This window comes from Monodelphis domestica, chromosome 1 (assembly GCF_027887165.1).
Source record: "Monodelphis domestica isolate mMonDom1 chromosome 1, mMonDom1.pri, whole genome shotgun sequence".
Lineage (NCBI taxonomy): Eukaryota > Metazoa > Chordata > Mammalia > Didelphimorphia > Didelphidae > Monodelphis > Monodelphis domestica.
Genome location: NC_077227.1, coordinates 70,859,765 through 70,874,768, shown reverse-complemented (window position 1 = coordinate 70,874,768; position 15,004 = coordinate 70,859,765). Strand labels below are relative to the sequence as shown.

The 15,004-nt window shown below is 39.4% G+C and overlaps 1 protein-coding gene across 6 annotated transcripts in view; it reads right to left on the bottom strand.

The window, feature by feature from the left end:
• Nucleotides 1-15,004, bottom strand: part of CPEB1 (cytoplasmic polyadenylation element binding protein 1) — an 81,156-nt gene that overhangs the window by 27,929 nt on the left and 38,223 nt on the right. For 5 of the 6 annotated variants that reach the window (XM_007478562.3, XM_007478561.3, XM_007478563.3 and 2 more), the window contains one exon: nucleotides 8,929-9,117. In XM_007478562.3, coding sequence (XP_007478624.1) covers nucleotides 8,929-9,117 — 189 coding nt within the window. Of the gene's footprint in view, nucleotides 1-8,928; nucleotides 9,118-11,224; nucleotides 12,823-15,004 lie in introns of those variants that run through there. The other variant, XM_007478567.3, reaches the window with a different exon arrangement.

The window sequence follows — 15,004 nt, the reverse complement described above, 5'->3', positions numbered from 1 at the left end:
GACTTTAGTTATCTTTGTAAGATGCTTAGCATGGAACCTGGTACATAGGAGGTACTCACAATATTAAATGAATGATTATTAGATAGAATTAAAATATATTTGTATGCAGGTAGGTAGAAGAGACACAAAGCCTTTACCCTTTTCTATTGTAAATTACACAATTATAAAATTATACAAATACAACATCATTGTTATTATTTAGATACAACTAATGCCCAAAGAGTCTATTGGAAATACAGCTTATCTGATATCGTACAAAGGCATATTGGCAAAACAATGTGGCATACAGCACTATGGTAGGCAATAAAAAAGAACCACAGAGAGTCAAGTGGAATTACTAATGACATTCATAATCCCCAACTACTGAAGAGTTCAGCCTAACTATGCACACAAGAAAGACTGGACAGATAAAGAGTGGCTGCTCTCCAGATAAGGGTATGGTATTGGAGGAACAACCTATAGAGCTTGACTTGGATCCAAAGAAGGATAGATATCCAGTAAGTATACAGATCACAATACTTAGTATCCAAGGAATTAAAGTTGAGGATTATCAATTGGCAAAGGGATAGTCACAGCTGTACACATTACAACAAGGAACTACTCAGTAGAAATATCATAGAGAATATGCCTAAGAGGTGTGTAGTAAGAAAAAAAAAAGATTAGTGGGCCACATAAGAGGAATAATCAATGAGTACCCTGATATTTCATTAGTATCCATCAGTTATCAAGAGGTCAGCAGCAAATCTATGGAAAGACAGACAAAAGTGACAGTATGTCATGGATAGGTTTCAATTCCTACTGCTATGGGGTAATATACACCATTAATGGCATCAGAGCTCCAAATTCACCAGAATGTCTGGATTCTAATTCTAGTACTGCACTATACCAAAAGCTCCAGTGCAAGTCCTCTTATCTCTGTACTTGAGCTTCTTACAAACAGTGGAAGTGACTGCTAATAGAAAAGAATCAATGGGCAGGTTCTAAGGAATACAGGAAAAAATAAGCAAGGCAAGACTTTTCTGGTGAAAAGTAAAAGGTATTTGATGTTTTACAAAAGAGGTCAGCAGGGGCAGCTGGGTAGTTCAGTGGATTGAGAGCTAGCCCTAGAGGTCCTAGGTTCAAATCTGGCCTCAGCCACTTCCTAGCTGTGTGACCCTGGGCAAGTCACTTGACCCCCGTTGCCTAGCCCTTACCACTCTTCTGCCTTGGAGCCAATACACGGTATTGACTCCAAGACAGAAGGTAAGGGTTTTATAAAAAATAAAAAAAATAAAAAATAAAAAAGAGGTCAGTTATCCTAACTTTGATCCCATTTATCCATAGTAAAAATGTCCATGGAGGACAAGTCTCTGCACCGGTTAAATGAAGCATAAGGCCTCACAATATGATCAGTTTTATTAATTCCTGCAAAGGTAAACACCAACTATATTGAAACAGGTGATGACAAGAATTCTACTCCTAAACCAAGATTTTTATTAGAATTAGATTAGGCATATTCTAATCTACATTAGGAGTAGAAAAAGGAATAAGACCTTTTGATATTCTCCCATTATGGTTGAAGCCCTTTGTGATCCTGGCTTACAGAGTCAGGGCCATGCTGGATGGTGCAATATATGTTGAACATCAAACAGCAAAATTTCTTCACCCTCAGATCTATGAGAAAGAACACTATCCACATTCAGAGGAAAAACTGTGGGAGTAGAAACACAGAAGAAAAACAACTGCTTGATTACATGGATGGAGGGGGATATGAATGGCGATATAGACCCTAAAGCAGTGGTTCTCAACCTTTCTAATGCCGTGACTCCACATGTTGCAGTGACCCCAAACCAAAAAATTATTTTGGTGGCTACTTCAAAACTGTAATTTTGCTATAGTTATGATTCGGAATGTAAATACCTGATATGCATTGTGTATTCTCATTGCTACAAATTGAGAGGTTGAGAACCGCTGCCCTAAAGGAACATCCTAGTGCAATCATCAACAGCATGGAAATAGGTTCTGATCAAGGACACATGTAATACCCAGTGGAATTGCGCATCAGCAACAGGAAGGGTGGGGGAAGGGGAGGGAGGAATAGAATATGATTTTTTGTAACCAAGGAATAATGTTTGAAATTGACCAAATAAAATAAAAATAAATAAAAATAAATTTCTTCACCCTCAGACCTGGTCCTTCTCCCATCACTTATAAAAAGGGATAGGGAATTCCTGACTTCTGGGAAGAAGAGCCACGTTTCCAAGGTCTCCCTGACCCATTTTATGCAAGTGGAATATTCCATGCCAGATACATTAGTCAGTAAAATTAGCAGTTCTTCTGCCACAGTAGACAGGGAAAATCTACGACTGATAGATGTCAGAGCTGCTGCTTTTATGCTCTCCTTAAGCAACCTGCCAGGATAACTATGGAAGCAGCGTCAGTTGGAGGAATTAGTGAATAATAAAACTGACACGCAACCAAAGGTCTTATTGCCACCTGTTACCATTACAACTGTAAAGCACAGTAAAGAAGTCACTACATTACAGAATTCACCACCATCAGTAGGAAAAGCTACTTTGTTATGTTCCAGGTTCAAGTCCTTTAAGTCTGTCTCAAGTGAAAGAAAACTTATAATGCTAGAAAAGTGTGTTTTAAATTCACAACTTAACTCTAGTTTGAATAACTAAAAATCACCTCGATGTCTACCTGAGGTGACTGGTGACAAGGAGACACTGTCACTGTTGCAGAGCTAACTGCTGTCCCTGTTTACAGTCTGTGCCTGGCAGGAGTTGCAGATACATCTCAGGCAAGTCATGGTGAGCCAAGTGCCTAGAACGGGATTGCAGCTCATTAATATGATAGCACATAGGCTGTGGGAGACCAAATCAGCAATAATATTTTTAGACTAATTGTTAACTTTCTCTACTTTCATCCTCCTTTGCCAGCTCCTGTGGATTTTATAGCTGAGTCACCACCGGAACTTTCTAATGCATTCCCCAGCAGCACAAAGCCACTAGTGTAGGGAGTGGCAGGATCAGGGTCACAGAGATGACAAATGTTCAAACTTTTTAAAATCCCACATTTACCAATTAGTCATTCAATACACACCCCACCCCCACCCTCCAATAATTCAAAGTACAAGTAGAGAGATGAGAATCTCATCTAAAATGAACACCTCTGAACAGGACTTTCTTACTCTCCTCTACCCCATTCCCTTCCCCCAACACCTCTACTAAACAACATTTTTCTCACACTAATTCCTCAGGTCAGGATGCTTCTCCTAAATCTAGGTGAGCATCCTAGAAGGAGAAATGTTCTGGTACAGAACTTAGGACTTAAATCATTAACAGTGATTCCAGGCCTCAAATGGGCACATGACCAGCAAGTTATTTATGTATTAATGTAGATAAAGGAAGAACATTCCATTTCCCTTACTATTAAGAGAAAAGTCTAACAAATTAATGAGAGTATAATCTATGGGCTCAATTTTATCTCAGTATCTAAAAAAACAAAAGCAAAAAAAAAATGCCCAATACAGAGTGAAGGGGGAAAAATGTTTTTCTGTTAAATGAATGTCACTGTCATGTAGCTAACTCACATAATATCAAAACTGACCTAAATACATAAGCAATATGGTTTCTTTCCTCAGTCACGGGGCTTATTGTGAAACTTATCTTCCCACCAAATACATAGATTGATCTTTAATGCTGGGCTTCTCCATTGTTCTAGCAGGAACTTATTTCCTCTAAGGTTCCTCTGATTATGTAATTCATTCCTGCCCCTCTTTTTTTTTTTTAACCCTTACCTTCTGTCTTGGAATCAATATTGTGTATTGGTTCCAAGGCAGAAAAGTGGTAAGGGCTAGGCAATGGGGGTCAAGTGACTTGCCCAGGGTCACACAGCTGGAAAGTGTCTGAGGCCAGATTTGAACCTAGGACCTCCCGGCTCTAGGCCTGGCTCATTCCTGCCCCTCTTGAACCACACCAAGAACCCAGCTGGGTCAGGGAAAGGTTAACATCTGGTATCACTTAGCTAACTTCAGAAATAATGCTTCTAAATCTCAGATACACTATAAGTCTGTACTTCCTATATTCTATTCCAACAACCTACTTCACATTTGCTCAATCATCCCCCAAACCCTCCTAACTATTTCTAACAAGTATAGCTCATTTTTCTCCAGGGTATAACAAGAGTTTGAAGCCCTGGAGTCATAACAAATTCTCCTTGGAAGGACAGACACTGCTCCAAACCCAAAACACCATAGCCATTATAGAAACCTAGATAATCTGTGCTTCCTTCCAAATAGAAGATTCAAGATCCAATAACCACCTAAAGCATTAATTCTGTCCAAACTATACTATCACTAAACTCTTCTTGAAGATATTCAGGGACAGGGAATTCACTACCCATACTACACCATGGCAGCACACATTGTATTTCTGACCTTGGTTCCAAAACCCTCTGAAGGCTAAAGCAAAATGTCATCCTTTTACATCATGGGCTTAGTATCCCCCAGTCAGGTGAAGCCTATGAACCCCTTCCCAGAATAATGCTTTTAAAATGTATAAACTACACAGGTTTGAAACTGACTACATTAAAAGACAATGTCAAAATATAAAAACAAAAAAACAGCTCACAGATGTTGATGGGCAATGATGGCAAACCTTTTAGAGATCATGAACTGTGCCCCCCACCACCCGCCCCGCCTTACCAGACAGCAGAGAGAAAGCACTCCCTTTGGGCTGCTGGAAACAGGAGTAGATGATTTGGGGGGGGGGAGAAACGTCCACAGGCATGGTGAAGAGGGGGAGGGGAGCAACTCTGCCTGAGTCCCTCTAGCTTTCTAGTAACAACTCTGGCAGGCAACAGTGCACCTTATACATGCCATAGGTTCACCACCATGGTTATAGGGTCACCTAATTCAAACTCTTACAAACTAGGAACATGAGGTTAACACATCATCATGTCAAAGATGATGGAGGAGTTAGGACTAGAACTCAGATCTTTCAACTTCTAGGCCACTGGTCTTTCCAATACAGGATTCCTTTAGACAGAAGTAAGCAATGAATGGTTTTTACATTTTTAAAATTAAATTTTATTATCTTTTAAAATGTTAAAACCATTCTTGGATCCTAGCTGTACAAACTGGATTTGGCCCTCAAGGCCATAATTTTGCCAAACTCTGCTTTAGGCCCTTCCACAATGACCATTGTTTTGGTCATAGGGACTGGATATGCTCGAGTCAATCAATTCAAGAGCATTATTAGTGTCCTAAGCCATTGTTAACATTTCTACACACAGAAAATAGTTCCCCACCATAAGGCTATGCTACTAACCCAGTCATATACAAAATGAATTTTCCATTCAGTTGACCTGACATGATTATAAATACTCTGGCTTTGAAATATAGTAAACAAATAAGTAGTGGTGGCCACGATAGCCCACTTAAATTAGTTATGTTGATATAAGCAACACATTCACATTCTAGGTTGGTTTTTCTAGACAGGCCCTGGACTGAATAAGCACGTCTCAGGATTATAAGAATGCTTACCTACAACAAGACTGATGTTTTCTAGATCCCTGGAATCAAAGGTGCAGCAGCAGATACTGATATAGGTGTCATTCTAATTGGTTCATGTAAAAGGCTACTTGGAAGAAACCAGAGTTGCAACCCAACCAAGCCCAGACAACTCAGCTCTCTCCCTAGTTGGCTCCAGCTGGCAAACGCTGGGCAAGTGTGATACTGGGAATACTAGCAAATTGGCCAGAAGTTGGGGCAGGTAGCAGAACCAAGAAGGGTGCATTTTTAGGATCTTCACAAGATGCTACAGAGATACTGTCTCCTTTAACATCAAGCACTCCTTTGAAATTTTGAATTAGATTTACTAGCTATTTCTAAGGATTACCAAACCAACTTGTCCAAATGCCCATTTCCAGATGTGACAGCTCTGTTGATGAACACACCTTTACAAAGATAACTGCCCTACTGAAAGAGAAAACTAGGCTAAATCCTCAGTTTCTGTACTTTACTGGTTGAACAAGGAAGATCAGAGTAGCACTAACATTAGGGGCAATGTTCTAGGCCTCATAGAAGCCTAACTCCCATAGGAGAGTTTATTCCAACCTTGAACTATAAGTAGCTAAAAGAAAGTCCTTGCCAAAGCCTAATCACTCTTGAGAAGTTTGCTCACAATTGAAACCTTCAAATTAATTTTTATTTGAAATAAAACAAGTCCTACTTAGCTAGACAAAAAATACTCTTATTATCCACTAGATGATTATAGCCAGTATTCCAAGTAGTAGTGCCTTGAGGCAAAGCTGTCGATAACCTCTTTAACATCAACACCTAAGTTAACTGAGTAGATTCAAATATGTTTTCCATGAGCCCCACCCCCAAAATTGCTCCTACATCTTTCCCCCAAAAAGTCAATCTCCCCAAAGATGCAATGAACCAGAAGCTATACTGAATCAACCCACCTTAGGATTTATATGGCAGTGTTTGATATACCGAAACAAGATGAACATACATGGGTCAAGAGGAATCCAGAGGGACATATCCAACTCAGTGCTTTAATGCTCACCTGGTAGAAATTATCAGAAATCCTGTAGCAGCCAGTAACAGGGAATATCTCTTTTCACATAGATTTGAAATATTAAAAACAAAAAACTCGTAGCTAGAAGAGTCTTGCCTTTGTTATACATGGAAAAGGCCACTTTTGATTGTCCTGGGTTAATATATCATGGATCTTTATGCAAATTTTTAAGAAATCCTTAGAGGGTCTGGAAGATTATGAAGGGAGACAGGAGATTGGACAAAATGTCCAAAATCCCTTCTAGAACTAAGATTCTAATACTATGAGGTTTTGCTTTTTTAAATTCTGCTGAACTCTAACCTCTTTCCCCAAAATACTTAGGAGTTAATTTAATTTACTACAGAAGCAAGTTTGTCTTAGAGGAAAAAGTTTCATATATCACTGAATATAGCCTAAGTAATCATGGGATTCTGGAATTTGTATAGGTACAAACAAAACACCCAACTTACACTTGGAGAGTGCACCTCCACAAAGTGTACTCTCAAATCAGATAGCATCACATGTCCAATAACCTATCAGAACTCCTACTCCCTCCAAAGGAGTCCATCCAGTCCTAGGGCTAGGGAAGCAGTGTGGGCAAAGAAACGTGGGCTGCATGTTCTTGCTTTGTTGGTGAGAGAGAGATCTGGTAACACAGCTGTGTGGTAGGAGTTTTACATCCCAATCCAAGGAGGCAGTACACTCATCAGAGGGCTACAAAGAAAGTACACGGCACAGACATGGAAAAGAAGGAGCTGACACTAATTTCTAAGATCTAAGAATAAGTAAAGGTGGTTTCAACAACAAATCCTATCTTGTCTATCTCAAATTAAAATGCCCCACTACAAGGCCAAGGTCATAGACTTGATGTCCATGTGGTGTACTCACTGTTCCATAGCCACCAGCTATATAGCTCTTACTCCTAGAGTCATGTGCTACTGATCACAAGCCTGGGCAGGGAGCATAGATAGTCTAGCATAAATTCAACTCTATTTCTGTTAAAACAGCTCAAACCAAAGCTACTAAGTCAGAGAGACAGGAAGGAGAGGGAAGAGCATATTCCACTGTTAATTGCCCACATCACAGGTAGATAGGTCTTTACCATCTGGCAAACTCAAAGCCAGCACCATACTTGCAAGTGAAGATAAAACAAAGGAAAGACATGGATTTTCAGGGTCATCTTTCCTATCTAAATTCTAAGGAAGAGCTATAAGAACTTTAGGCCTAAAGAGTTCACCCATCATCAATGATCAGATCCCAAATGAACTATTAAATAAACCCAATACTAACTAAGAGAAAAAAATAGGAGGGAGGGTCAAATAATCACACAATATCCTTTTCTCTACCTATATAAATTTTAAAGCCCCCAAACCCTACCTCCCAACACTTTTTTTTTTTTGAGAACTATTTGGGTATTAAAATGCTCAGACATACAAAATCTTGCCAAGCTTTGCAAAGCACTTGAAAAGGCTTGCATTTCAATACTTAGCTAGGGCTAAGCCTGCATCTCCCATCCCATCAAAAACAGACCAAAACATTGCCACAATGGATATAACAAGAACTTTCTCCTCCACTGGAGTCACAAAAGCTTAGATTGTTTGTGTGTACACACATATATACACACATCCCTTTCCAAGCGGTTTTCCAAGTTTTTAAATCTCTTGCTAATGAGTCTAAATTGGGTTTAGTCTCTGATCCCTCATTAAAAAAACACACACACATGAGAATAAGAGGATGGAGGGTGTACTTGCCCATCAATTGTACAGAATTGGGACCTTTAGGATGAGGGATAGGGCCCCAAGTTAGGAATTTCCTTCCCTCCTAGCCCCCAAACCACCAACTCTAGAGGTCAAGTCCCTATCTCCAACTATCCCTCTAGTCTCAAGATACATAAATTCTAAATGCAGCATGGCTGCAAGATCAGCACATTAAAATTGTTCTTCTCTCCTCCCTAACCCCACCCCACCCCCACCACACACATTTTACATATCATTCAACAAATAAGAAATGGGAGTCTGACATCAAATGTTCAAACTCCTCCCTCTACCTAAAAGTGTTTGTTTGTTTGTTTTTTTGCTACATCATCTCCAAGATGGAACTAGGCACTTGTGGGTTACTCTAATAATTTTTCAGAAAAAAGAAACATTAATTGCCTACCTATTATTTGTCCATAGACCCTTGGAAGTATAACAACTTTGGGGGGAAAGAGCTCTCTACAAATACAAGCTATATTGCTTACATCAATATCCCTACAAAACAGCTCCATGATAACAGAGAAAGACAGGGAAAGAGAAAATCCAACAACTGTTGCTGCGGATGTCAGCTGCACCCCCACACCTTACACCAACCCCCACCTGCCAAGCCCCAATTCACTCACCAGATTGTGGACTGCTCTGTGCTGCAGCATCAGAGTCCTGGGTACTCCATGGTCTGTCCCACCCTGTCAAGCTGAGGGACTGCAGGCCAAGGCACAGGTCATTTGCATCCGGGAGGCCCCGGGAAGATTCTTGCGCAGAGGTGGGGAAAAGCATCCTGCTTGTAACTGTTCCTTCAGAGTCTGGGAAGTCTGTTTTGGATAGAACAGACACAAGCCCAAGAGTTATGGATGTTGTTTAAAATATATGTATGGATATATGTGTAAAACATATATTATGTATATATATGTATCATATATATATATATACACACACACACATATAAAAATATCAATAAAAAGAGTTTCCTCAAAGTACAAGCTTCCAATCCACGCTTATGAGGGTACTGCAAGCCACTGTCCTAGCACTTTTAGGGTATCAGGGCTGGAGCGGCTGCCATACAACCTCCCACCCCCCCACCCCACATACACCTATCCCGTCTGCATTACTGACTGGGCCAGCATGTGATCAGGCTGCTGATGCGTACCCCGCTGCCAGTGACATCAGCAAGGCATGCAATAGAGCGGCATCATCTCCTAGAACTAGAGGGGTGGGGAGGGGAGGAGAAGCAGCAAGGAGGAGACTTCCCTTCCAGCGACAAGACAGCACAGCAGACAGGAAGAAAAAAAAGGTGCAGTTGGACTCAAGGAAGCCAGAAAGGCAGCACACAACAGGCCCTGAGCTACAGCAGATCTGCTGCCGCTGGGAGCAGCTGACTTGAAATTCTCTGACCAAGATAACAAGAGCACCCTGACAAAGACAGAGCCCAATGCTTGTTTGCTGCTGCTCCACTTTAGTCCCTCCCCTCCCTGAAAACCAAAAACACTTTAATCCTGGACACTCTCCAGCTGCTGCCGGCTTGAGCCCTGATTTAGCAGCCCAATGCAAAGCTTCACAATTCTGCTAGCATAATCTATTTGCTTCAGCTTGGCCCCAGTACCTCCCTGACTGCACTGCTTACCAATGAATAATGTGGATAACCTTCAGAAAACCAAAATGTAAGCCCCCAAGTCTTAGATACCTATTGCTATAGGCTGATCTTAACCCAAATTAACAGAGAAAAATGTAGTCAGGGGTCAATGACTGGTACCCCCTTATCATGAAAGGTACATTCTTGCTATAGGACATTGTTATATTTCGCATGACATTTCCTTTTAAGCTCTGTGGCAAGGGTGAAACCTCTGCCCCAAGAGAAGGGAAGACCCCTTTCTCTTGCTACCAATCAATCTACTGCTCACCTCAGACATATCCAAAAAGTGGCTTTACTGACTGCTGTGACTCTTATAGGAAGAACAAAGAGGCATCAAGACTAAGGAAATATATGTTTAGCATCTGAAATCCCAAACACAAGGGACATACACTGCAGGTTGTTAAATTTCACAACAAACAACTTTGCATACAAGACTGCATTACAAAAAAGATATAAAACCAAGCTGTTTAGAAAGCAGAAGAAATCAGAACCTCTTGTCTTCTCTCTTCTTATTCCTAAGGGGAGCCTTCTGCCCTTTATGGCTATTCCTAGCTTGGTACTGCAGCAATCATTCCTCTTTTTAGGAGCCAGGAAGCACAGGAGGAATAACTATTAATACCTTTAAATGAAACAGCAGAAAGCCCTTGTTTCTCTTCAAATACCCCTTCAACTCTTTTTCTACTCGGCCTTCACCGTCCCACCCGAAACACTTTCTAAAGCACACCCCACACACCCCACTCGCAATCTAGTGAAATTGCCAGCTAAGTGGTATGTCAGCCATTATGTATATGCTAACAAACATAGTCCCCTATACAGTTAGGGACCACCCTGAACCAGGGACTTATCTTCCATGAAAACCAGCTGCCTACCAGCTCCCTTTCTCTTGGAAAATACTGGCTTGTGACACTGATCCTCTACTAACTCAGGCCTTTCAACATGTGGCTTTTCCTACAGAAAAAAGATTTGTTAATAGAACACAATCCAAACCAAGACCCTCAGCCACATAAAGTAGTCCAGGAAAGATGATTCTGAGAAAGCTAGATGGAATAAATGACACAGTAAACTTTTCTCTGTAACCTATGGTTGGGAGGAGCAACCAGTTTATAGAGAGCAACATCATGACTTCTCTTCATGCTGACAGGAGTGGGGTGGTGGGGAAGAAGAGGGTGAAAACAGTCCATCTCCTGCAGGAGTGGCTGGCACCAAGCCTTCTGCAGCACTCCCTGTGTGTCCAAGCTTGTGGGGTGGAGAGAAAGAAAAATGTTTGTGGCACTCGAGGGTAGACTTACTTGGGATTTACAGTTCCACAGATTTAAAGTTGGAAGAGATCTTCTGGTCATCTAGTAGAGCCTCTCATTTTACAGATATAGAAGCTAAGATCCAGAGAGATTCAAAGCTGGAAATGCCAGTCAAGCTGCGCTGCAGTCATATCATCCCTAGCATTCTGCCTAGATGCTGTGAGCATTTCCCTACTGCTGCAGAAAAACACTACTCATTCTGGGATGCATTATATGTATAAATAGACTTCTTCACTGAGAATAAGAGGATCTTTAATAAATTCTGTTCAAGTCTTTTCTGACATGCTAGGTAAGATTCTCCCTACTGCCACACTATCTGCAAATTCCTTAGGACCTCAATCAAATGTATGCCTCACCTTTAGGAAACATTCTATGGCTTAAAGTATTGTGCTTCTACTGTTCTCAGAATTAAAAATTCCTCAGTGATTCTGTTCATCAACTCATCTCCATTTATTTGCCTACACTTAAATGGTTTGTTTTGTTTTTAACTAAAGATTTTTATAAGAGCAGATTATTAGTGAGCCTTGAGAGACTAAAGTGTATGGACTTGTTTAGCAAGAAACCACTGTAAAATCTTTCAAGAGAGTTTAAGCACAATAAGGACAATGATTTTTCTGTTTTTAAAACCCAAGCACAATCCCTGGCACATAGATATTCTTGTTGAATTAAGTAAGAAGAAAGGAATACTTTCTCAAGTTGGGGAACTGCTAAAGTGAAATGGGAATGAAGAGTTGAAATAATTCAAAGAACTTGCTACTTGGAAATCAGTCAGGAGTAAGAGAAGCAAGAATTAAATCATTGGAAATATTAAGCCCAAAGGTACATAATCCTATAGGTTAGTTAGAGAGATGAATTGAATGTTAGGGATGAAGAGAACACAATCATGAAAACCATTAGGGAAGAAAGATGTTGCCTCAAAAGGAATTTAAATAGAAAAAAAGACCTTGACACTATGGAAATACTCAAACAGGAAGAAAGAAGATTCTCCCAAGAAGAAATTCATCATAGAGTTATTGGAAAAGATAACAGAAGTCACAGAAAGGGTAGCTAAAATGTTGGATCTACAGTCAGGAAGACCTGAATTTGACAGTGTCTCAAATCCTTCCTAGCTTGGGGACTCTGGGTATTATCACTTAATTTTTTTCTGCCTCAGTGTATTCATTTGTAAGATGAATGAATTTGGAAAAACATTTATTAAGTGCCAGAAACTGTTATGCCCTTGGGGCACAATTGGGAAAAGCAAGACAATCTCTCTGCTCTCTGGAAATAATTGGAAGGAGAATACAAAAGAAAGTTCTGCTGCAGGGCATATGGAGACAACTCAAAAATCCTAGGGGTAGGAACAGGCAGATGGAAGGTCTGATAGTCTTCTATCTGGATAGAAAATTTTAAAGTTGATGATTCTCATTGCATCATGCCATGTGATTACTAAGCCAAGATGGGCAGGGGGGACTTGGTAGTAGTAAGACAATATATAATATAATGAGGTATATAGCACCTACTTTCACAGAGTTGTGTTAAATATTACTATAGTTATAAAGAGAATTATTCATGTGAATTTTGCAAATATTAATGCAGATAAAGCCAAAAAACAGGCTAAAGGTTTTAATTTTTAAAAAGAACAAAATAAATTAAAAGGAACCTAAGAGATTTCCAGAAAAGAGTAACCACCACAAGTATAAGCAGAGCCTCAGAAACAAAAAATAGCCTGTCCACAAAGACCATAACTGACAAATGAAATTAGAACTTAAATAAGAGCTTTTGAAGATAAAAATATAAGAGATGGAAAATTTTACTCAAATAATGGGCTCCACAAAAAAAATGGAAGTACTGACCAGAATCAGAGAACAAAGTAAAAAATAACAGTAATCTACACATCTTCACCCTCCTCCTGAAAAAAGAATCATTGCCAAAATTCCAGAACCTCCAAATCAAAAGGAGGGAAAAAACCTGCAGTCAAGGGAAAAAAGTTCAAATACCAAAGAACCAGTCAGCCTCACACAAGACTTGGCAGAAAATAATATTAAACAGAGCAGGTCATGGTACATGATAGTTCAAAAAGTAAAAGATAAAAGGCTTACAATGAAGAATACTTTTCCCTTGAAAAACCAAACATCATCCTGTGGAGAAAGGGACAAAAGGATTTGCCTTTAAAGAAATAAGTATTTTCTAGCAAACAACAGAATCAAAAGCAACATAAGCAGATCAATAACACAACTAAACAGTAAAAAAGCTAAAAGATTTAGGGTTTACAATCTAATGGGGGAAGAATATACAAATCCCTTAAGAATTCCATTCTATTAGAGTCACAAAGGAGGCAACATTACATACAAATAAGAACTAGGAAGGGGTTTTGTTCTGTTCTATTGGTTGTAGTCAAGGGAAGAAAGAAAAAGGAGGGGAAGGTACACAAGATTGCATTAGGGAAGAGGAAGAATAAAAATAATTATTAAGTATATATCACATGCCAGGAATTTGAGCAACTATTTAAAACAAATATGGCCTTCACAACAATCCTGTGAGATGGGTGTCATCATGATTTCATTTTATAGTAAAGGAAATTGAGGTAGAGGATAAGGAACTTATCCAGAGTTATAAAACTAATGTCTGAAGCCAGATTTAAACTCAGATCTTCTAGACTCTAGGCCTAATATTCTAACCACTTTGCCACAAGCTGCCTTCTAGAGAGGCAAGAAATGAGAAAGAACATCTAGAAGAAAGGACCTGGGAGAAATCACTTCATTATCTTCATTCTTCTCTATTTGAACAGAGAGTTGAACGTTCTTACATGCAAGCATGCACGTGCACAGCTTGCATGTATACACACATTAGTAGCAAAATACATACAATCCAAAAAGAAACAAGGTTGAGGAAAGAAGAAAAATCGAGCTGAAGAGTGAGGTCAATCTTGGAGGAAATAATCACAAGCAAAACTATCACTGACTTTGGAGTTTAAACCATAAAGGATGATGTTTAAAATAATCAAGTATAAATACCAGAAACCAAGCTCTGGGCTTGTTGAACTGAGGAGCAGAAGAGTAGGAACAGATCACTTCAATTATAAATTACAGGTATCTCTCCCACATTGTGACCTCCCCCAATGTGGTTTTCTATGTAGTTTTCTATAATACAATATCATTAGCATGAGAAATTAAATGAAAATTTGGGGGGAGTTTTACAGAAGCAGCATACAACAGGCAAATGCCAGCAGAGTTTTAAAACTCAGAAATGTATAAAATACATGTATAGCACTGAATAATATCAACATATTTTATCTTAATACCATAAATATACACAATTTCTTCTTTAAGGTTAAATAAAGTTAAGTTTGCAAAAAAAACTTGGAAGGCAGCAGATGTCACAAAGGCTAGAAATGTAGAGATATTTTTAAAAGTTTAGAAACTCATAAAAGCATAAAATGGATGTACTGTTATGTATATTACCTGTTCAGTATATTTTATTGTTTAACAAATGAACAGCTATACCTTTTTTCTTTAAAATTACATTTGTACTAAAAGAATGCAGTTCCACAAGCTAATGGCAGGTTCCAGTAGGGAAATTTCAAAGGTTGTATTTTTAAATGTGTTATTGAGTATTCTCCTTAAAATCTGTTTCATTTAGGGTTCGAGTCAAGAACACATGAGATAACCAGTGGAATCATGCGTCGGCTATGGGAGAGGGAAAGGGGGGGGGGGGGGGGGGGGGGAGGAAAAGAAAACGATCTTTGTTTCCAGTGAATAATGTATGAAAACGACCAAATAAAATAATATT